At 35.8% G+C, this 25,630-nt stretch overlaps 1 protein-coding gene and 1 pseudogene across 4 annotated transcripts; both read right to left on the bottom strand.

Annotated features, from left to right (window-relative positions):
- Nucleotides 1-177: 177 nt before the first annotated feature.
- LOC119189942 lies at nt 178-7,046 on the bottom strand (annotated as a pseudogene).
- A 4,332-nt stretch (nt 7,047-11,378) lies between these two features.
- Nucleotides 11,379-25,089, bottom strand: LOC119188385 (sphingosine-1-phosphate lyase-like). Of its 4 annotated transcripts, none has more exons than XR_005112648.1 (11): nt 24,971-25,089; nt 23,070-23,218; nt 21,562-21,777; nt 20,304-20,512; nt 19,747-19,980; nt 18,172-18,381; nt 17,680-17,800; nt 16,910-17,027; nt 16,390-16,536; nt 15,316-15,586; nt 11,379-14,693 (listed from the first exon to the last, which is right to left on the bottom strand). XR_005112648.1 is itself a non-coding variant. In XM_037440604.1 (11 exons), exons 2-11 carry the CDS (start codon nt 23,203-23,205, stop codon nt 14,583-14,585), a joined length of 1,623 nt encoding a protein of 540 aa, XP_037296501.1. In that variant the 5' UTR covers nt 23,206-23,218; nt 24,971-25,089; the 3' UTR covers nt 11,379-14,582. The 4 variants fall into 4 exon arrangements, 3 of the variants coding, with proteins under 3 accessions (XP_037296501.1, XP_037296502.1, XP_037296503.1); XM_037440604.1 differs by having other exon boundaries at nt 15,466-15,586; XM_037440605.1 differs by having other exon boundaries at nt 15,466-15,586; nt 24,864-25,083.
- Between the last annotated feature and the right edge of the window lie 541 nt (nt 25,090-25,630).

Here is a 25,630-nt window from a genome sequence, read left to right as displayed (position 1 = left end):
CCTGGTTGCTCTACTGCCTACCCCTTCGGAAATAGAAGCGTTGTTGTATTTTTATTAACTACACTCTACAGAACATTCTGGGAACTAAATAGGAACAAAAATGAAAACCATCATGAATTTCAACTTTTATTTACATTCGCCAATACAATTCCAAAATATAAACAATAGACCTAAACACTACACAAAAAATAAAGTTAGCACTAAAAGGCCGGGGGTCGCACAGCCCGCGCCCAATATCTCTTTCTCATAGTGTTTCAAATAAGGCATGTATTTGAGGACCATGTTCATCATTGGTCCTCTATCGTTAGTTTTATTGCTTTTCACTTCTGGTGGGCTGTCAGTTTGTTTGTAATTTGAGTTTTCATCAGATTCCAATTCTTCGGTTATATCTCGGGATCTCGACGCACCTGTAATGCACGTACTTTTTACCACTTATATTGTGTTTTGTAATTTTGATCATCTCCATTGATTCCGATGTATAAAACTAACTTTTGGCTATGACTTCGCACGCCTTAAAAGTTATTTCGTGATAAATATTTATCGGGAAAAAGTAGCCTATAGCATTCAGGAATTATGTAACTTCTATTAGTGAAATAAATATCAAAATCGCTTTAGCAGTTGCTGAGATTAGCGCGTTAAAAAAACTCTTCAGATTTATATATTAGTATAGATTACTTGAGTTAATCATCAAATTTATTTTAAGGCAATTTTGAATTCATACGTCAAAATCACAAGACAACTTTATGCAACAACATTCTTTAAAATATTCACTTTTCAAACTAAAGGAGAAAAACAACGCAATTAACATAAGAAAGTCTAGATAGAGGTCAAGATTAGTAACCTTCCCTTGTCCTTGTGGAGTAGGGCCCAAGGTCCGCTCCATGCGGTCTAACGCGTCTTGTAGCGCACGAACAGTCTCGGCTGGAAAATAATTATACAATTAAACACGACCTAGAATTGTGATAGAATGTGGAACAGGTGGTAGGACTCTCATATATGAGAGTCCGCCTAACCACCGCAATTTCTATTTCTACCATCAAGCAGCAGTGTTTAGTCACTATTATATTCCGGTTTGAAGGGCATTGTAGCCAATGTAACTACTGGACATAATAAGACTTAACATCTCATGTCTCAGGATGGCGAGTGCAGTGGAATACCAAACAATACTTTGTAATTCAAGGTGGTGAATGGTGATGTTTCTTCTGTCTATGGGCGGATGTATCTCTTACTATCAGGCGAAGGCAAGCTCGTCTCGTCATTCAAATAATAACAAAAAGTACGGAAGACAGTAATATACGTAGATGTTTATACATTCTGCAATATAAGTCATGATGAAAAAACTTCTTAAAAATGAATTATATTAAGATAACTATCTGTTAAATCTCGATTTGAACTACAATTTACTTTCTCAACTGTATTGGCAAATGTGATTACTTCTTCTAAGGATTCTGGAGTTACATCACTATATAGTTTTCGAATAATCTAAAGGTATTTTGACAAATTTTTTATATATTTTTTAATGCTGCTAAAACAAAATGCACTACTACAAATATCTTAATCTTTGTCTAGTAAATCTTGATTGAAAGCCTTAAAACTAGTATCCTTTTCATTTACATCCGTACTTCTGAAACTTACAATCATTAAGAAAATCTTCAATATTATCAATAACGTTAGTTTCATTATTCGTGTACATCAAGGTGTTATTCAACATTGCATTTTTTAGTCTTTTCACAACCAACGTATCGTTTTCTGACATTACCGTAGTGGTGGTACGTATTTCCATTTCCTTAACATTACTTTCATTGTCTCCTGAAATTTTAATATCTGGTTTATATCAAGTCGTTTGCCACTAAACAATTTTACTGAGAAGGGATTTCTACCAGTAACCAAAGGAATCTTAGCTTCGATAGACGTTGTGTCGGTCACGTCATCAACTTCTTTAAATTCGTAATCAGTATACAAGTCCTTCTCGGTTATCGGTGCTTCTTCTATCATCTTATGAACATCTGGAACATATATTTATGTTTAATTCTGCATGTATTCTTTCAATAATATACGTTATTCACTTACTTTCATATTTGATGACGTTCAAATCTTCCATATTATATGTTTTCGGTCTGCCAATGAGACTAATTTTCTTCGTTCGTTTACGTGATTTATCTTTTACTGATGGTAGGGTAGCAAGGGTCACGTTATGCAATTCTGTGACGTATGCAATTTTGTATAAATCAGCTTTTGCATCTTCAAGTAAGACTATATCCGCAACATCTCTTTTCTGTATGTAATTGTTACGTTCTGTACCAATTACCACGTTGCTCATTGCTAACATCGCCATTTTTGTTAAAAATATCTCGTCCATACTCCGTGAAAGTTTAATGACTCGTTTGCTTCTATTTCTAGAACTGTATTTAGCGTAACGTACTCTTCTATTGTCATTGTATTGTCTACCTCATAATTATTCATAAATTCTGGTTCTGAAATTAATGTATCATGCGTTTCTTTATTATTTTCTTTTTGTGGTGTATGTTCCTTCGCAACAAGAAGACTTAAATGTCGGTATAACAGAAGCTACTAAATATACTGTTCTAATAATTTTAAACTAGAATAAATTTTAAACAATTACTGTTACTTTTTACAATAACAATTTTAAAATATTATGCCGCAACTAATCGTAATATTGAATATACAGGCAAAACTGGTAACAATGACATAGTAGGAAACATCTAATATTGACGCTATATTCGATAGTCGTTACAAAACGATAATATTTCATCAAAATTGTTTTTACCGGGACATCGTCTTTTATTCGTTATAACCGATGTATCGTTTTAACCGGTTTCTACTGTACTTCTATCTATAACTAGCAAATAACACACAACCACAGCCACCCTGTCTGGTACGTCAAGGTAACATGAAAATAATACGAACGATATGTGCACAATGCGGTCAGCAGGGGATCAGGAAGTGATCTGGTCTCGCAGGCGGCGGCCGCGGGGCCCGGTGTCCAGCGCATGCGCGGCGGGAGGTCCGCGAGGGGCGAAATTACACACCAGACGCTCCGTGCTGCGGAGTCGTCCGCGCCAGGGGGCCTGAATAAAAACCTGGATGTAAAGAACTTCTGACAATGACATGAACACTAATGCTACAGAATAATTTCATGTTGCATTAAAATTTTAAATACTAGGTCTATTCTAATATATACATGTCTATATATAACGTCGTAGGGTTGCGAGTGAAGTACTTTACCATACAGTGTTTGGAAATTCAAATTTTGATGTATTAAGTAATGTCACTGATATTTTGGGTAGTTGTGACGTAAATGATCAGCCCATCTCAACAGTATATAAATGCAAGAAATAAATCCAAATATCACATTCACACATGACCCTAACCACGGAAGAAGGTTGAATCTCCTCTGGTAATGAACCCACGACCTTTAGTATAAGAGTTTCTAAGCCAATTATACTGCGCTGTGTCACAGATTATCTGATGCATGAACGTTTTAAAAATAGCGTACCATGAACCGGCTCCTGCCACATCCCACCATGTACGTCTTCGCCCATAGCATTTGTGCGAAATCGCCGTAGTACGCCGCTTTGTTCGTGGCACTAGAATTTGGAAACATGCTTTAATGTCTGGAGCATTTTGTAGTTTATTATGGGAATAAGAACTCTAGCTTAAAGATTCTTGATTTAATGACAATATGAAACTCCAAAGATGACTATAAATTTGTATTTGAAAGCTTCACGAGTATGGTAAACACGTACCATACACTATTTACAGCCGTTTTAATAGACGATCCAAATCTCAAGCTTCACTCCGGGAATGAGCCAATCAAAGGTCATTTGTAAATATGTCAAAGAAAAATTTATCTGATTGGTAAATTTTTGAGATAGATCGAAAAAAACGACTTTATGTAATGTGGCGTGTCAATTCGAATGCAAGTGGTGGCAAATTTAGAATACTCTAATTATTGTATTTATAAAAAGACGATGATCTTACGACTTATGCCGGCTTCGTAGTCATTTATTAATCATGTGAGGCTCGAAAAGGGGGGCGGGGTTCGGAAATAAATTCACGAAATATTACAAGGAGGCGGGGGAAGATTAATGAGATATTACATGTATTTATTTATCATTGATCGCGTGATTTCTAAACCAAAAAGCGGCGCGTGACCTTTGAATAAAAAAAGACGTGATTTTGGGTAAAGGGGGAGGATTTTCGAAAATTTCACCACATATCACCAAGGAAGGAGGGGTGGTTGTATCACTAAAAACATCACGATTAATGGACGCCACCTTATTAGATCTACACAAGCTGGTAGCGGAATACCACTCGCTGGATCCCGGAACGACCCTTAATCCTCTAATCAACGCATGCAAAATCCGTCCAAAAGCTTCTTTTCAACTAATACTTACCTTTACATATCCCATGATCTCCAACAAACAAATATCTTAACTTTCTGTCAATTTTATATCGTCCCTATCCTTGAGGTTCAAACGCCTCATGATCATGATTTTGTCACCCGCATTGCTATGGAGGGAAGTGGACAATTAATATATTTTCCAACTCCTCCCTATCTTTCTATTTGATTAATTATTCTATTTGATAGTGACATATTAGTTTTCCCTGAGACTCGCCGAGCTTCACCGCTTGGTGTCATAAAATGCATGCCACTATTGATCCTGGCTTACAGGAGTTGTAGTGATGGGTGTGAGGGCCGGAATCTTTATTAATTTTATATCAGGTTTTGCTAATCGCAAAATAAAAAATACTTACGGTATATACGAGGTAACATTGCCTCTGTAGAGCATGGCCTGCATATGCCACAGATCTATCATAGACTCGACCCTGAGCCCGGGCGCCTCGCCCACCACCGACGCCACGCACTGACCTACTGATACTGAATCTGAAACAGTTTAATCGAGTATTGTGTCGACGGTTGAAATTGATGGTTGAAAGGCTAATTAATTAAAGTGTAATTTTTTTCAAAAAAAAATTAACTAGTTTTAAAAGAAACAGAAAAAAGTGCTAATTTTAAATATGTATAAAACTTATTGTAAAAATTGCCGCTGTTAATAAGCGTCTCAACCGTCAATATGTATTTGAAATATTAGCTTTTGCCCAAGGCTACGCTAACGTGAAAAAGTTTTCTGTAATACATATTATCCCGAGATATAGGACTCGGGAGTAATGCTTCCTATTAGTGAAAAAATAATTCAAAATCGCTTTAGTAGTTCCTGAGTTTAACGCGTTCACACAAACTTTTCCTCTTTATAAGATTATGATAGCAAATTGTATTATAGGTATAGTTCTGAGAAGAATTGATAGATAATGGTCTCAATATAAATGATAATTCTGATGACTAGAAGTAATAGAAACTAATAACTACCTATAAAATATTTAAAATGGTAAACTTGTAATCAGTCGCTGCCTAAGGCACTGTACTAAGGCCTTTTGCAAAAGCAAAAAAAGATGACGCGAGGCCCGGGCGGAGTCAAAAAAACTTCCTTATCTTTAACAGCTTCGACAGAAAGATCTTAAAAAATGTCCATCGTGGGAGGCCCCGTAAGCGCAAGACCCCGAGCGGCTGCCCGGTTCGCCTACCCCTAATGCCGCCTCTAAACCCGAGTTAGAAAAAGTCACTAGATTTAAAGGTGAAATACGTTACAGAGATCACGACAAATGTCCCGTTCCTCAGGCGTGCTCACGGGTCGGCACTGGTCAGCCCAACGTTGTGCTTCGCGAGCTAGTTCCTCCACCCAGCGCTGTCGAACTAAATACTATTAATCTTTAAGAAAAAAGGATAAAATTATTAGTTTGTATTATGTACTTAAAAGGATTCGATAGCATGTCATCGACGGCCTTAAATTAAAATAAAGGGAAAGAACTAAACATGTCGTCATCGACGGCCTTAAATTAAAATAAAAAGGGAAAGAACTAAACATATTACATAGTTTAGTCGTAAAAGAGCTCTAGGAATACAGTTACAACAATTTAAATACGAAAAATACATATTATTGTTCTATAGAAGGCATTGCTATTTCCAAACGACTGCCTACAATAATTATCATACATAGTAAGATATGTTCACGATATTATCCCAAAATAAGACAGCAGAGATGCAACTATTGCACTTAAACTACGCCGAGCTTGTTTCAGTCTTCCCATCTTGTCACTTGAACATACGCTTTCAGTTAAAGTACAGCCAGCTCGAAATTAAGGACAATATTAGTATGAACACTTTAGTGGCGTATCGTGGGTTTTGTTGCCCAGGGCGGACCCAATTTAATAAATTTACTTTGTGAAAGAAACACTATAATTAAGATTTCTTTGGGGTATGAAAAAGTATAGTACGGCTGGTTTAAAACTATGTTGTTGACTTCATGAACGAGATATCGCTAATCATACCAACTTCAGCATATTGCCGGCTGGTGGCAACCTGCGCAGGCGCCCGCGCGCCGCCTCGCTGCGCCTCCTGTTCAACCGAGCTATCAGGCGCACCTTCTCATCATTTGTGATAGGAGCCTCTATGTATCCCATGCAGTTGGGGCTGGGACCTTCCTAAAATAAACAGATCTTCAATTTACCGGTAAATTATAGAAAATCATTATTTTCCAATTATCTTAAGACAAGAACATCGAACGGTTTCCGCTGACCTTTCCATGGACACTATTTCCAATGGAATTTATCTGCATATCTAGAATGAACTGACTGGACCTAAGTACAAAGAAGAAGAAGACAATAGTTTTCCACACAATTATCCTGTCTTATTTCTTAGTCCTGGTCATAACAAAGTATCAACTTACAGGGTACTGACAGAATGTATGTGCATTAATGTGTCCACATATTTTGGAGCCGCAGTAGTTAACTCTGGAACACGACGCCGCACTGATCACGACGAGCAAGGCCACGCATTGCATGTTTAAACAATAAATTTTTCACATTTTTTATTTTTATACTTCGCCACGTTTATAATTTTGACGTAACTTCTTTCAGTTTCTGACAGCTGTGTAAAAAGTACATAAGCTGTTTCAAATAGTTTAAAGTCTAAAATTACCTTCCACGTTTGACTAAGCCCCGTATTGCCCCGTATTCACAAACGTTACTTAGCTAAGTACGGAGCAATGCTGTCATAAATCTGTTCAGTGTTTTCGGCATCAGAACCTTCGTGCGTGGACAAAAGGACATTGTGATTGGCTTATATTGAGATATTTTACCTTAGTTGACTTTCAGATAAACAGAGCCTAAGAAAACTATAAAATTGCCAACACTATGCGTTCGGGCGCACTGAACGTCTTCATAGTATTATTTGTGAAACTGCGTGTAAGAGGAGGTCCTGTAAGTATTTAAGTTGAAACTAAATGGCCCTAAATGTTATTCTAGAAAAAATAATACATTTCGCTGCATACGTAACAAGTCCATGTCGAATCCAGGAAATTATAATTTTTTCGGTATTTTTAAATAAAAAACGATAATTTCTACGCACTGTTTATTTAAAAAAACATATAAGACCATATTACCCACTACAGTCACAAATGAAAATAAATACAGCATTGAGCTTAGCCAATTTTCTGTACAAAGCATAAAATGATATTCCTTTGAATCCATTACCATAATAAACAATATTGCCTTTAAGGCTTATTTTCTTTTGAATTAGAAATACACCGGAGTATACAGAGTGTTATTTAAAAGGAGGATCAGACCTTTAATGATAAAAGAAGGAAGATCTTGCTCAACATTACTAAAAAGGTAAATAATTAACTAATTAACATTAAATGGTTAAATCTTTTACTTTTACAAAATCAATCACAAATATTGACAGTAACAAATGAACGCCTTTTGAACAACACCCTGTATACTTGTATAATGATTTTAGCACTATTATAACCATAAATAATTTTGCCTAACTACATACATGCACTACATGTAACATCCATATGCCTATGGATTAAGCATATAATTACTACCAAATTGCCTTACAATATTATAATCCTTTACGTCTAGTAAAGGTAATATTTTGACCCTTTTTCTACAAAGCAAACTTTATAATATAGATCAAAACGTACGATCAAATAATTTAATTGTGTTTAAAGTTATTTCTTTGAGTAATAAATCTATGTTCTTTATCTTAATTTTATTTTCTTGATAATCTGAACATATTCCATTTCCCCAATTTAATGTTTATTATCCAATATCGTCAACAGATGTCCTAGAAACATGAAATGTATACCCTAATAGGTAAATAGAAGATGTAAGTTTTTAAGTTCATTATAAATAAAAGTAAAAATATGGGGATAAAAAATTATATGCGTATAGTATTGGAATAAAATGCTACAAAAACGTTAGTAATAATGACTTTAAAGTCAATATAAATTGAACCTGCGGAGAGGTTGCTACAAACTATTGTTACAAATCTGAAAACTATTGCAAATTAAATGTAAAAAAATATTAAAACTTACAACCTACCGTAACTGCCGCATTGCTGACATTAATACACATTGAATATAATATGGCAATAGAGAAATCTTAGAATATACTTAACTACGCATTTATAATTGAAAATTTAACACTATATTTTTGCAGCAACGTGGGACCGACGATATTGAATTACTATTACTATTTATTCATAATCTACTAATTTCAATATCGCATACATTTTTTACAACACAAAAATCCTTTTTCTTTTGTTAATCGAACATGCTTTTTACAGTGCAATTTATTTTTTATACCACTGTTTGTAACATCCTGCATATAATATAAAACTACAGTGAAAACCGTTTATAGCGACATCGAAGAGATCACCAAATCTGGACGATCTCCGATTGTCGTTATAAACGATACGCTTTTTATATGCATTTATTTAGAGACCTTACTATTTAGTCGTTATAACCGTTGCGTCGCTATAACCGGAGTCGTAATAACCGGTTTCTACTGTCTTATCAAGTGGATGCGAAATACACACATTGTAATGACTATAATAAATTTACATAGAATTTACCATTTACCAACGTTATTTATCATTCGTAATAATATATAATTTACGCAAATCTTACAAAGTTCCGTAAAATTCATTATTACTATAAAATAGTTTTCATTACGATAGAATTACTAACTTAAGTCTAAACTAATTATCCTGATAAATAGTCAAGCATTTAAATACACACTATATTTTTTACAGAGTATATTTTGTGATTTTTTGACTGATTATATAAACCATTATCTATATAAAAATATATTATATGTTCTTAACATAAACAAGTAAGCAGAAGGAGTACTAATTTCGCCTACAGAAAACTGTCTATACTTTAGACCAAAGAAAATACAAAATGAGTTCAAGACACTGTAAGCTCATTCTGCGTAGATCGGACCACCAACAGCTAAAAAAATTAAAAAGTTGTATAATTGTAAAATGTAGGTATATATTGTAACTTTGACTTTGCGGATGAACAACACCTCAGTCCCCCCCGTGACCATGAAGGCTGCAAAGGCTTCGAAACGTCGGGAGAATACTAAAATAAGTAAAACCGCGATAAAATACGAAAAATAGTTTAATTTCAAATCCTGAATAATTTCATCCTTCCTATATTACCTTAAACGTAATGTGATATACTGGCATAATTATGGCGGTCGAGAGTGACATTGATGCCCAGTCTTCGCCCACGGTGAGATCTTACAGCGATGCTCCATATATATTATAATTCTCTTTGAGCGATGCTGTCGCGGATTTCATATTGCCATGATGGATGTATGTATATTTATTCCTCTTTCACGAAAAAAATACTCAACGAATTTGGAAGACCCTTTACAGTAATATTGGATATACATCAGAATAACGCACAGGCTAAAATTTATAATGATTATGTGAAATTTGGTCATAATATAACCATGCATATCAAATAAGTCGGAAAGAAATTGCTATCTTGGCGTACGCTGCCTAAACCGGTGTTGTTAGACAAAGATGATGTACAGTAGGATTGTTTGTCTTAAATAGTTCTAAATAAAAGTCCACGGCAGCATATATCTACCTTTTATGTGGAATTCACTATGACCAAAATAAAATAACCAAAATAGTGAGCCATTTCTGTCTGTGTGTTGTCGATTTTCTTAAAAATGTATTGAACGATTTTTGAAGTGTCGTATGGAGATAATTGATCCTAGGATGGTTATAGGCTACTTTCTATCCTAGGAAAATATATAGCGGGTTTTTATCCCGGAGAAGTCATTCACGCGGGCGAAGCAAAGCTAGTATTATATATATTTGTCCGGGGCGACTTCCTTAAGTTTATTTCAACTAAAATAACCAATCATTAAGTGCAGAGTAATCTTACTTTACTTTAATAATATGGATAAATATGATAACATACAATAAGTTTATTTTTCTAGCACAAAGTATAAAAGTCTATAATGAACATAAGACTGAAATTCCTTTGAATTACTACTTAAAGAAAATATATTTCAGTATAGGTCTTAATTTTTAGACTAATTCTCCATATTATGAGGTATTATAAATGTAATTGCAGACAACAATTACAAGTTTAATATAAATATTTATAGTGACCTCTATAGAAAACTTTGTATGAATTATTTCTAAGCCATCTTTGTTGGCACCTATTGTGATATCCTCATAGATTTGGAGCTTCTTAAGATACCTTACCTTAAGTAATTTTAATGTGCTATTCTAATAGTTATAATACGTTTAATTATATTTTTAAATTACTAAATGCACACATAAATAGCATTAAAGTGGCAAAATACAAATGTGTTCAATATATTGTAGCTGCTTTCCCGACCCTGAGTGTGATAAATATGTGTGTGTATGTGTCTGTGTGTGCGCGCGCGCTGTGTGTGTGTGTGTGTGTGTGTGTGTGTGTGTGTGTGTGTGTGTGTGTGTGTGTGTGTGTGTGTGCGCGTGTGTGTGCGTGTGTGTGCGTGTGTGTGAGCGCGCGCGTTTTTGTGTGTATCTAAGAGTATCATATTACCTTACAGTGGCGATTCCGAAAAGGAACTCGTCACAACATATAGGTACTAATATGCATAAATACGGTCTTCAAATCCTTATAATAATTAGATTTTACATAAATTACGAAAGGGAAGCCGGTAGAAATCGGGTTATATGGACCCTTAGCCACAGTTACCTTGAACAGAGCGTGAATATGCAATTGAATACGCAAATCCTTATAATAATTAGATTTTACATAAATTACGAAAGGGAAGCCGGTAGAAATCGGTTTATATGGACCCTTAGCCACAGTTACCTTGAACAGAGCGTGAATATGCAATTGAATACGCAAGCGTAATTGTAGCGATCTAAAATATCTTTTGTTGGTTGCAATTCTGCCGTAGTAATCGAGAAGGCAGTAAGTCAAAAAAGACGATTTTGCTTTATAACGTAGTTAACTAGATTATCTGATCGTTTTCACTGCTGTTTATCATACAAGAAATGCATTTATAATATACGTCGGTGTATAAAACCTGTAGGAAGAAAGTTCGTTTAACGTACATTCCAAATCAGTACAAAAAAATGGCTCTTGATTACCACGACAGAATTTTACTTAGACTGCAATAAATTAGATTCAGAGAATTCCATTCTGCTGTCCTGTTTAGGGAATAAAAATCTCTACTATATTATGATCTTTTCTAGCACAAAATACTAAATCTATAAACCTTCATATGACGATAGAAATTCCTTATGAATTACGGCTTTAAATATTTATACATTATAGTATAGGCTTATTTTCTATTTTGATATATTACCAAAAAATAGAGACGAATATAAAAAAACATACATTAATGTAATATACAAGTGTTGCTCAAATTACTGATCATGAAAAAAAACTTATTATTTAAGTTTTTTTTTTCATACGTGTACGGGAAAGTTACCTCACTGCACATGATGGTACGTGGAGAGGAGGCCAGTAGAATGTCGACTGACGAGAGATGATTAACCCTCGACAGTCGACAGAATTACGCCGGCCTGTTCAAATTGTGTATACACAGGCTGATCCCGAAACGCGACACTCGTGAGCCACTATGGCGGGTTTTAACAAAATTGAAATATATATAAAAGTGTGATAAGATTATATTATTAATATATATGTCCTCTTTTCAAAATTTATAATTATGTTATACTCATCCAGCTTTAATATAAAGTTATCATTGGTACCTTTTTTCAGCAACACCCTATATAACACTACGAAGCATAAATACAAATATTTTACATCTATAAAGCATAGGCTTGCCTTATTTTTGTAGGAATGCCAGAGATTAAAAAAACAAAATGGCCGCCAATAACTGACTAATACGGGAAGCGTTTACAATATTGTCACGAAAATAGCTAATCATATCGCTTTGTAGTTATACCTTACTTTCTTTTCTCTAATGTTAATAAAATTCACAGTGAAGTAACTACATAATGCATTCATTGACTTAAAAGATATAATATTTTATACACGAATTATTGCGATTTACGCCCTGTCTATGTAACCTACCTCTAAGCCATCCTTTGGCACCTATTTTAATATTCTCATAATATTGGATTTCCTCGATATACTTAAGCTAATAGACTACTCCAGTACCTATTATACGTTCAATAATTGTTAATTACTAAATGCATACATGAATATTATTATAAATACACCTACCTTAAAATATACAAGGTGTTGTTTTGCATCCCCACCATGTTTAAAGAGTCCATTGTGATGGGTACACATAATCATCTAACAATACAATGTAAGTCCTACCTCAAACTGGAATCCGAATATTTGATTAAATTATTTTACGATTATTTAGAATTAACCCCCACGTCCATGTCAGAATAGGACCCACGGCAACGCGGATAGCTCACACACACGGACGGCACCAGCTGTCTGTAGTCGTCGGCGACCATGGCGCGCGACAAAGCACTTTGTGTGTGTGTGCTGTGTGGCACGAAAATCATCGATGCCACACGGGGCGAGTCGGGATGATTCCCATTACACGGGTGGTTTTATTTTTAAAGAATATTTTTTTTTTAAAGTATAATTTTCGGTACTTATTCTTTCATTGATTCGTGTTCTATAAGTGGAGTATACCAACCTCAGTCAATATGGCGGGAATGTAAAACAACACCTTATATAATATGTACCATTGAAATAGTGCCTATATAACAAACCCGCAACAGTTATGTGATATCGATTATTGTGATGTATTTATATATTTTTAAACACAGAAACTGCATAAATGCTCGTCTATTTGTGGCGGCTCGCGGATCTACCAGGTTCAACGATAGAAGGGTCTCGATGTTTCCAGAATGACGAGGAAACTATAACGAACATCAATTCTACTAGATTGACTATTCCGGATCTTTAGAGAATGTTCCACAAACGTATATGGTTCTCTTTGTGTTAACATGTTTCTCATCAATTACTTTTTTAAGTTGACAATTAATATTTCCAATTCTTCCCTAACTTTCTATTTGATTAATTTCGTTGCGGGATAATGACAAATTAGTTTTCCCTGAGACTCGCCGAGCTTCACCGCTCGGTGTCATAAAATGCGTGCCACTGCTGATCCTGGCTTACAGGAGTTGTAGTGGTGGGTGTGAGGGCGGGAAAGTCACTCAAAAAAAGTCTGTGGTTCAAATCCGGATACAAAAAGGTGTCGTGAGTTAGTCTTGTTTGCAATCATCGAACTACGAGCAATATCGAAGCGATCATCGTGGATTGTGTGTGGCATTATCTGAGAAGTTTTCTATAAGAATTTCGAAGGTGTGTGAAGTCTACGAATCCGCACTAGGCCAGCGTGGTGCCCGAGGCCCGTGCTCAGCAGTGTTGATATTATTATATATTATTTATAGTGGTTGTAATAATTTTTATTAGTTTGTTTTTAAGTAGTATCGGTATTGTCTTATTGTCTATCCAGAAGCATAGTACTTATATAGCGTACAACATTATTAAAAACATTTTCAGAGCCTTTTACTCAAATTCCTACTTATATACATTGTCATTATTATAAGTACAATCAACATTTGGATATAACATTAATATTTATTAACATGTAAAAATATAATTCAAATGCCCTTCTTAGACCTGCCGTAGATTTTCGTAATAGATTATCTATAGTTAAAAGGGTTTTTCTACTGACGGTACCTTACCGCTAAAGTTCTTATTTAAAGGGAAGAATTATATTTTTTTATTAAAAGGGTTTTCCTACTAACGGTACAATATTTTAGTTTCTTACAATTATTTTAAATATAGATAATATTTTTTTAAAACAGATTTTTTTACTGATGGTACACTACTTCGTAACCATAGGTATAAAAAAGATATATGTGTAGTCCTTAATTTAATACTAACGACTATTTTAATATAAATATGTAAAAAAAACTAACATTTCACTAAAGGTAGAAAGAACAGTCTATCATTTTTTACACTCCATGACTGACTAACTCGAAATAAGTTTATTATAGCTGTCTGAAAATACTTTTAAATAGGACCAATCGAGCTGTTCAAGAAAAACATAATAAAAAATACGTAACGCGGTAAATTTACCGTGCGGTGTCCATTACTGGGGATGTCAACGTTTTGGAAAGTTTCAAAATGCTATTCATCTTCAGGCTGAGGCAGATAGTACATAGAATCGATGAAATACTTTGTGATATCCGAGACTAGACTCCTGTCAGGGATTTCTTGTGCTACGCCGTAGATGGCCATCTGCAATAAATAATTATACCATTAATGAACATGTATGTGTATGCACTTGGTTTGATACGGTTGGCAAAAAAATATATTTAAATCGTTTTTTGTTTAAAAATGAAAATATTCAATGAATAATTTTATCTATCATAATAATTATTATTGAAAGAAGAAAAGCTTCACATATAAATTACAATAAAGAATATTTTAGTTGAATATAATAATGTATATTGAGTGTAGTGTGATTTGGTGTAACATAGTGTATACCTTAGTCAATATATTTTATATTTATTATAATTATTTAATAATTAAGTAAGAATGGTGTGTCAAAATAGTTAGGACTGTAATCTAAAATGAAACCCTATATACATGTATCTAACCCCCTTATTCATAGACGTTATTTATCTAAGGACGGAGCAATGCTGTGATAACAAGTCTGTTTCTCAGCTTTGGTTATTTGACAGCTTGCTGTTTGTTCAGCTTTGTTTATCTGACAGCTTGCCGTTTGTTCAGTTTTGTTTATCTGACAGCCAACTGAAGTCGCCGCGTCCGACACGAAGCGCTGCGCCACGCCCGCGTCACACACATGTGCACGCGGCCGACACGTGACACAACAATCACTATATAACTATAACAGTACCTTCCCGTGCACGGGCTCGCCGGCGTGCCGCCTGCAGTGCGCGGCCGCCGCCGCCGCGTCCGACACGAAGCGCTGCGCCACGCCCGCGTCACACACATGTGCACGCGGCCGACACGTGACACAACAATCACTATATAACTATAACAGTACCTTCCCGTGCACGGGCTCGCCGGCGTGCCGCCTGCAGTGCGCGGCCGCCGCCGCCGCGTCCGACACGAAGCGCTGCGCCACGCCCGCCGCCGTGTGCGCGTGCGTCACACATATGTGCACGCTGCCACCACACGCATGGAAATCACAATATAATTAAGGGTCTGCTTCATATCTGACGAAATGGTAAATCACCAAATATAGGCCGACCAAATATTAAATTCAACCATCCAAATATATTTTTTTATATGGGCACGGCAACGTGACCCCGCCTACACTTGAAATGAAGTGGAGTGGAGTCCAATGAAATGTCGACTGACGAGGGATGATGTTAACAAAAAGGTAACTTTCATCGCTTGGGTGTGTGATTTGAGTGCCTCGTCGGAGCAGGGAAATAATGCCTAAAAAAACACTGAGTTACTAATGTGATTTTAATACACGGAACACTACAGCATTACGTACTAACATAGACAAAAAAAACAACAGTGTAGGCTTAAGCTTCCACCCCGGGAGAGAGTTACTCGGGCACTGCGCGAGCGCGGAGCGATGGACGCGGGCGCAAGCCGTAGGCTTTTGAGCGAGGTGCGAGGGGTGCCGTTGTGTACCGTGGCGGCGCGCCACACTTTATGCATTAACTGTCTTCTAAGTTAACTATCGAATAAAATTTACATGGAGATTGTAAAGAAGCTCCTTTGTCTTTAGAATATGGGTATTTGTTGTGTTCAAATTATAATAAAGTATACTGTGCTCACAAGTCAGTCAGTGTTAACCCCACTCCCGGTGTAAAATAAAGCCAACATAGGTATAGTGCAGTTTCATATTAGAGATAAAATTTGCAAAATCGATTCAGTAGTTTCAAAATTTATCGATTTCAAAAAATCTGTCCTTTTTTATAATATTAGTAACAATAAAAAATCTTGAACTCACCCTGACGGAAACTGCAATGCGTTCAAACTCCATCCCTTTGTGTGCAGTTGCTCGGCCATTTTGAAAATGTCGAATTGCTTTGAGCCGAAACCTATCACCGACGTTGCCGGCTTGCCGAATATGAACAAACCTTCTATTTTACGTAATCTGTAAAGAATTATTAAAATGATAATAACACAAAAATTATGTTTTTTAACGTACCAATAGTTATTTATATTATTTTAAACTTTATTGTACGCCAGAGACAAAAATAATAGTACAAGAAAAGAGAAAAAGAAACACAAATGGCGGTCTTATCGCACAAGGCAATCTCTTACAGACAACCATGGGATGGATATAAGAGAAAACGGAATAATAAGGGGTACGAAGGATATAATCAATTATTATATTTATTTATAAAAAAAAATATTACTTCACAAATGTACTGAATCGATAAAAATGTTTTTATCATAATCGATATAAAACAAATCGATTTATTGCAAAAACTTAAACCTAATTAAATCCAATTTTTGAGACTTACTCTTCCTCAATGTATCGGGCAGTTTTAACAATCTCGTCGGTCATCTCCACGTATCTCTCTTTGCCGATGAACATCATGGTGGCCCAGCACGCGGCTATTAGCCCTCCTGCTCTACTGCCTACGGACAAAAAGAAATGAACGATACGTTTTTGCCGATGCTGGAGTCAATGGATTACACTAACATGTGAAATAGCTTACTTATACTGTTGAATCAGCAGCCAAAATCAAATTAATTTATACATAGACATAATTTTAATTTGACATTTAAATGTATAAAAATTCTTTTCCTACGTTCGATTTCCAGGTCGGGCAAAGTGATATTTTTCAGCTCAATATTAGAACGAAGTGTGGACTTCATGCCAGATATGGCGATAGGCTCGCTCGTTATCACATCATGGGACGGAACACAAATAGCAATGTGGATGCTTTGGTTATTTTTTTCCAAATAATTCAAAAATTCAAGTCTAATTCACAAGAAAATTATGAACATGTGTTTCACATTGGGAGAGAGGAGGACGAGGTTCTGCTATTTGATACGAAATTCGTTCCCCCCTGGGTGCCTTGATTGCACCTCTGCCTACTGCTTCGGGGATATGGGCATGTATTTCTTGTTTTTGAATTGTATAACGTACCGATGCAATACAACATGTACGGAGCAATCCACGTTGCAGAGAACTGGTACCATTGGCGCAGTATCGTCCGGAATAAAATGATCCGTGTAGGAAGTCACGACCCTCAGCATTGAGGACATCGACGCAAGAAGAACGTACCGTTAACAGTGGGCGAGCCATAAACGCCACCAGGCCACTCGGTGGTCACGGTGTACTGGTGGTGGCGATATTCCTCCTTCCTGTACAGGATCACTGATGTTCCTTTGGGAGCGTATCCGTACTGCAAATATGAATAAGGCATTTTTAGGATGGTTTATAGATCGTGATAATTAGCAAGTTTTATCCTGAACCTAATTTTTTGGAAGATTTATTAATTTATGCTTTAAATATAAATATAAAAAAAATATTGCTGTCTTTTTTTGCTTCCCAAATTTTATTTTTTTGCTTCCCAAAAACATACATATTTAATATTATGGTTAAAAAACATTACCAACAAAATAGGTGTTTTTTTAATCTATACTATTATATGAAGCAGAAGAGTTTGTTTGTTTAAACGCGATCATATCGGAAACTGATTCGAATTGAAAAATTATTTTACTGTTGCATAGCCCATTTATCGAGGAAAGCTATACAATTTTAATATAAACATACCTTATGAGTATCAGCGGATATACTCGCAACTCCAGGCAGGCGAAAGTCGAAGAGTGGGACGTGATGCCCAGCGCTGGGCATGAAGGCTGCTAACAGGCCTCCAAGACACGCGTCTACATGCAGCGGCACGCCGTACTCCACTGCGATAGCCGACAGGGCTACGATATCGTCCATCGTGCCGTAAGGGTAGTTTGGGGCCGACCCCACGATCTGAAAACAATATGTTCAATTTTATACATCCTGTTCTGTTATATACAGTGGAAACCGGTTATAACGACTCCGGTTATAGCGACGCACCTGTTATAACGACACCGGTTATTGCGAAGCACCTGTTATAACGACTAAATAGCATGGCTCTTTAAATAAATGCATGTAAAAAGATTATCGTTCATAACGACTATCGGATATAGCGTCCAAATTCGGTGACCCCTTTGATTTCGCTATAACCGGTTTTCACTGTAGGTATAAGAATAGTGTGGTGCTTACACGCCCCTGGCAATGCACTTATGAATCAGTGCATTACGAGTCAACATGTGTTTCACTCATGTATTTAATACCTAACATGTTCAAATATACATTGTTTTTAAGAGGAAAATAAGAAACCACTGTAAAAATTTGGATAGAAGCTAGGCCGAAATATCAAGCCCTGGATTAGCAATATAGAATACTTTTTAATCGAAAATGTACTATCAAAAATCGGATGTCTTTAATTGTACAAAATAATATTACCAACACCTCAATTAGAAATTTTAATTTTAACCTTGAAGTATGTTATCTGAGTGGTTCAACTGGTCTAAATGATTCGTATTAACCTTAATTACGTAGTGAATATAACTGTGCCCCACATTGCAAACGCAACAATTACTTAGTTGCGTAAAAACCTGCAGTTTTGTAGTCTGATATTATTGCAGTAATTATTTATACCAAATACATTTACAACAAATTGGATGGTATGTATATTTTTTTTATCAATATCCTGATTTATAGTTAACAGATATAGATGGTTAAATTCACCAAATTATCACATTTGGAACATACTTCTATGACCAGAATTCGATATTAAATTTGTTCCTTCTCACTCGCAAAAATTTATTTTAATAGTATAGTTTGTGGATAAATTTGTTTAATTTTATCTTTAAACTAGCTTTTGCCCGCGTTATAAAGTTTTTCAGGCTACAGTTTTCCGTTATAAAAGAAGTAGTTTCCCGGGAGCCTATGTTCTTGCCAGGGTCTCAAACTGTCTCCATACCAAATTTCATCTTAATACGTTTTGTAGTTTTTGAGTTTAACACGTTCAGGCAGACAGATGCAGCGGGCGACTTTATTTTATAATATAATAATGTTTTTTAGAACTTTTTAAGAGGAACAATCCCGTCATACATCATTGTTGCATAACTTTAACCGTTTGCGCAGCGCACGCAACGAAAAAATCAGACAAACGGCAAGCTCATCTCGTCATTCAAAGTAAGAAAAAAAAATCATATTTTTTTTTTTAATTAAATTGTCCAGTTTTTCCAGATTACCTTTGACCGCCTGGCCGGTCAAACCGTATTGTAAATACCAAATCCGACTTACCAAACAAGTCCTCCGGCCAATAGCGTTCCTCACGCCCTCGACGTCTACGGTGAAGGTCTCCGGATCGACCGGCACGGTCTTGACAGAGAGTCCGAGGTACTGCGCGGCTTTGTCGAAGGCTGAATGCACGGTGGACGGCACCACGATCTGCGGGTTGCTGATGCCGCGGCTGTACGCGAGGTCTCTGAACGCCTTGCACGCCATCATTATTGACTCTGTACCTCCTGTTGTTACCTGAAAATATTTTATTAATTACACTTTATATCATATTCAGGGAAAAATAAAATAACAATCTACCCGCATTTTAATTATTAACATGAATTAGCATTTCTACTATATACAATTGACTGAGATAAAGAGCATCGAATTAATCGAAAATTACAGATGACCAAGTATTATTAAAAGGTCAGTATAATCTCTTCCAGTGGTGCACCAAGCTGAAGATCACGCCTTGTGTAGATTACTGAATGACCTTGGACGGGATCACGATCCTTAGTAATGGGGGATGAACTAAAGAGAAAGATAATCTCTTCCACAACTTACAATCTCTGACTTACCGTCCCACAGCATCCCTCATCTCCATGGAACAGATTAATGGCCATCCTGACCACCTCAGCCTCCATTTTATTGATCCCGGGGAACACGTCGGCGTGCAGCGGGTTAGTGTAGGCGGTGAGAGCGTACGTATCACACGCCACTTTACTGATCTCTTCGGAGAGGTGGTACACTGCGCCAGATACGGCACCGTTTCGCCAATCGTATGCACCTGTGGTTGATAAAAATATACAGGGTCATTTTGACATCGCTTTACTAAATGAAACCACAGACTTATCTACTTAAAAATAACACTTTACAATAAGTTACTTGAGTCGTAGATGTAAAATAAAAAAGTGCAAGTTTCAAACAAAAATAAATATTAATAAAAAGTCATTTTAATTTTCCGCGTCCTAATGCCACTACTACTTTAAAAGAATTCATTAGAGGAGTAACATCATACTTTCATTCAGAAATACACTCAGGCACACGCCATATTCTCATTAAATTACAAAATGATCAAAAAATCAGATAACTAGAACCTGGATTTTTGGTGAAAATATTCATTATTAATGGATGATTTTTGGCACAATGTCAGCAAAGGGCAAGACTCAATGTGATTTCATTTAGTAACACAATGTCAAAATGACCCTGTATAAAAAATACAATAGAATAAAAAAAATACAAATTTCCTTAAACCTTCCTATGCTTTAAGGCCTACTAATCCACTGGCATAGGGATACTATTAAAGCTATACTAATATATATATAAAAAAAGTTGAAATCCCTTCAGTAGATTTTAAGAAAATCAATAACATTCATATGGACAAAAAAGGGGACTTTGTTTTATAATATTATGTATAGAAGTATACTTTATACAATATACAATGTTTATTAACCAAACGATCAATGACCTAAACATAGTATAACAGGGCAGATAATCTTAAAATTAGTTGTCTTGTTGATAACAAAACAATCAATTAGACTTAATAATACGAGACGAATGTCCGCAGGTTCAAATCCGAAGGGCACACACCTCTGACTTTTCTAAAAAATATGTGTGTATTCTTTGTGAATTATCGCTTGCTTTAACGGTGAAGGAAAACATCCTGAGAAATTCTCTATAGGAATTTTCGAGGGTGTATGAAGTCTACCAATCCCTACTAGGCCAGCGTCGTGGACTAAAATCCTTCTTAGTAGTAGAGGAGGCCCGTGCCCAGCAGTGGGACAGTATATAATACATGGCTGTGATATTGTTATAAATACAAATCCCAAAACTTACCCAAACTAAGATGATCCCTAACTTCTTGCTTGATTAGTTCAGGGTCGAGCCCCTTCGCGGGTAGCTCTGTTCTAACGGTCACCCCAGCCAGTCGTTTGTTTATATCCTTTCTGAAATCTTTGGTGATCTCCGCCATCTTCTCATCTATCTTCCGCTTGACTATTGGTACCTGACGTAGCCAACGGAAGAACTGCTTTCGGAGTCTTGTGGTGACACCTGATGAATGGTTTTTGGTAAATACAGGATACAACTTAGGTGGAATCCTTGATGACTGTATCATGCCTTAAAAACGACTCTCGACATATTGTTTTAAAATTCGATCTACTGTGAATAAAAATAATGTGGTCCTATGATCACATTGACAAAGTAATCAGTATATTCATCCTTGGGTTGTCAAAATATGGTAGATTATCATTTTGATTTGCACACCAAGGATTGACTGACCTTAAGTTACAAGGAATGGTTGAAACTAAATGGTTTACTTTCCTGTCTTCCCTGAATTGTAATCGTAATTACACTTCCCTAGTTAAATAATTTTCGTGCTAAAAATATTTTCAGGCATTCTGCAATAGCTGTCTGCTTCTAGAAGTTAGTCATAAATACAAACTAAAATATGCTTTGTTAAATCTGGTAATGTTTAAAAATATAATTACGGAAGCAAATGTTACAATAGATTAATAAATAAGTTAATTTATTTTTTTATATGTTAAAGTCGAGACTTTCGACCTTGCCTTCGTAATGCAAGAATTCTACTACGGGCTATAGAAGTAGACTAGTTCAAATAAGGTAACCTGCACTAATAACATTCCTGAGGCCGTAAATAAGATTCCTTCGATTGTTAACACAACAGAAAAAGTATATGTATGTGTATAACATTAGCGATAATGATTGTTGAAGGGCATCTTAGCTAATGCCCCTCGTGATTTGCCAACTGTATTAAAAAGTTCCTTTTTTTGGTTTCGCGAAGAAAGTACCTTTTACTACCGCCCAGTCTCCGTGGGAGCGGTGACTGAACAGTTACGTTGAGATTCCGAGCCATACGACCCGGCGTTGTGCCGCCCGGATATGTAGTTGACCTTCAGGCGACCGCCGCGCAGAGACCCTAACCCAATGTACAACGCACGGGATACCTACTAAAACTCCGCGGTAGCCCTCTTGGGCGCTTTAGGGACGGCTCCGGACTTCCTCTGACGGAAGTGTCCAAGTCGTCGTCCACAGCCGCTCGTGCGCGGTACCACCTCATGCGGTCCATCTCCTGTAGGGGGTAAGAAGGGATTCCAAAGCCCCGGCACACCGAAATACGCTCTCCGCGTCAACGACACGCTGCCGTCCATATCAGGGGTCACCAAACACACTAAAGGCGGACAGCCCTGTGCCGCCCGCCCGCGAATCGCCGATGGCCCCTATTAGTCGCCTCTTACAACAAGTAGGGGCTAACATGGAACTCTACAAACGCCCCCAATCCATAGGGTAGATGTTAAGAAGTATCTAAGTAAAATACTACTTACTCTCCTTTGCATTGTACAAGCTGTGGGCCCATACAATGGCCAAGACTGAAGATGCGGTCATGGTGACAATCTGCCATGGTTCCTTGCCTTCAAAGAACCTGTTTATGGCCTTCAGAGGTTGCGGTCGCTCACTCATGACTAGAAGATAACTGGAAACCATTGTTACTGTCAGTATTTATTTCCAAATACACAAAAGTTAATAACTTGCAATAATCATCAACTTAAAATAATTTAAGGTTGAATGTTATTCAAAATATTCTATTGTTTTAACATAATTATAATGTAACATTAATAAATAAAACCTCTAATTAACATTTCTAATGTCAATGCATACAAATATATTATTTGTTGTTATTTTTAACAAATTTACTTATTCTTGATATGTTGTATAATGTTATTAGGTTGGTATATGGCTGCATACTTGGTCAATCAACCATGAAGTTCTAGGTTTGATTCTGAAGTCTCCTAGCATAATTTGTGAAATATTCAATTTGTAAATATGCACTTGCAAAATACGGAATTGGAAATTATGCCCAATATGATGATAAACTCTGTATCATATTGTGAGGGATATGAGCTCTTTGAATTCGAGCGTATAGTTGGGCCATTAAATAATCTTTAATGAGCTCATATTATCTTACCTCCTTATTCATAGACATTATTTAGCTAAGGACGGAGCAATGCTGTGATGACAAGTCTGTTTCTCAGCTTTTTTATCTGACAGCTTGCTGTTTATTCAGCGTTGTTTATCTGACAGCCAATTAGATTCAAGTTATATCTTAATATTAGCCAATCATAATGGTCCTATGTCTACACACTGCAATGGCTGCTTTGCCATCAGCACTGAGAAACAAGCTTGTTGTTGCAGCAAAGATAGAGTTAACATAAATAATATCTATGAATAAGCGGGTTGGTGTTTAGTGTGCTGGACCGAATGAGAGATTAGTATTTAGATGCCGAATTAAAACAAAAATAAGATGGATAGATATTTACAAAAAGACATTGATTTCACTTTAAACATGAATAATGAATAATTTCTGCATACATACATTCTTGAAAAGCCTATCAAAATATACTTTGTAAAGAATCAAACTGGCATTAATAGACAAAAATTAAGCACTTTAATCAAGATAGTGATTAAATTCTAAGGCACCTCAGCCAAATTATAGTCCTTATAACAAGTAATAAATGTTATCCCTTACTTAAAAATTATAGTGATTAAAAAGCTTAAGATAGTGTTATCACAAATACCTCAATACTCTCGTAAACAGTTTTGTAGCTAATTCAAATAAAAGAAAAGAATGTCAGAAGAAAGGAAAGACAGTAGAATTGCTGTACATTTTAAATCTAATTTTAGTACACATAGACTTTAAATTAGTCATTATTAATTTAAAGAATTCTATGCGAATTACTAGTGCATGATTATGTGATTTTTATACCAATAGATTTCAAATCTTATACAAGCTAAAATATATTTCAATTTATCATCTTTTGGGGATTAAACTATGTAATAATGATCTTGATAATTGAAGTTCAAACATAATCATTTTCATGAATACTTTTTATCACCAATAATTTACATACCTGTCGCAAAAAGTAAATAAACGTTTTGAATTTTTACTTACAATCACCAAAAAGGCAACCACCACAGTTAGTGAAAGATTGTTAATCTAAGAGCTTAAATAATACTTATACACGCTTTTAAATACAACGAAAAGTAAGGCCAGTTATTTTACGATTTCTATTCATGAAAAGGACAGTCACTACAATCACCTTTTTTCAACAAATACTTACTATTATAATACGACCTTGAACTTCGTAAGCAAAACGAAAAATGAGCGCACTTTACAATAAATATTAAACCAAATTTTTCATATATGCAAATAAAAACTAGCACTCACCTAGATTCCAAAGTCTAATAGAAATTTAAAATAAGAATTTGTCTTATCACGCAGTATTAGCTCAATCACTTTATTTGACAAAACATAATCGCGATAATACTACTGATAATACACTAACTCTCTTACGAAACAACGCGAGATAATTAATGGACATCTAGCAAACTGGTAATAAAGGTAATAATTAAAACAAAGGCCAGTGATAAGAGTCCCAAGAACAATAACAAATTAACAACCTCCCGCTCCACCCGCCCGTACCCGCCGGTAAAAAATTAAAGATAGAGATGGACACAGACAAAGAGACAAATAAAATCAATAGTTTTCGGATGCGATCAATTAATATATAGCGTTTCATTTGAAACAAAATTATTATTATTTTTGTAAAGTATAAGTGCTTCATAATTTGTACGGTACAAAGAAATTTCATTCATTGTTAAAAATGCAAAGAATAGCTTACCGATGAAACTCAAATTAAAACCACTGTTTGCTGTTGTAATACTCGACATTAGCTGATAATTACCGATGTACCGTGGAGGCCATAATATAAAGAAGAACACGTATAATCCCTTAATAATATTATCTAATCAACAGAACTACATACAGAACTAAATATTCATATATAAAAACATAATCGATTTTCACTGCTAGGATTTTAGTTATGGG

The sequence above is a fragment of the Manduca sexta genome, chromosome 20 (assembly GCF_014839805.1).
Source record: "Manduca sexta isolate Smith_Timp_Sample1 chromosome 20, JHU_Msex_v1.0, whole genome shotgun sequence".
Taxonomy (NCBI): Eukaryota; Metazoa; Arthropoda; class Insecta; order Lepidoptera; family Sphingidae; genus Manduca; species Manduca sexta.
This window is presented reverse-complemented; position numbering and strand designations above follow the sequence as displayed.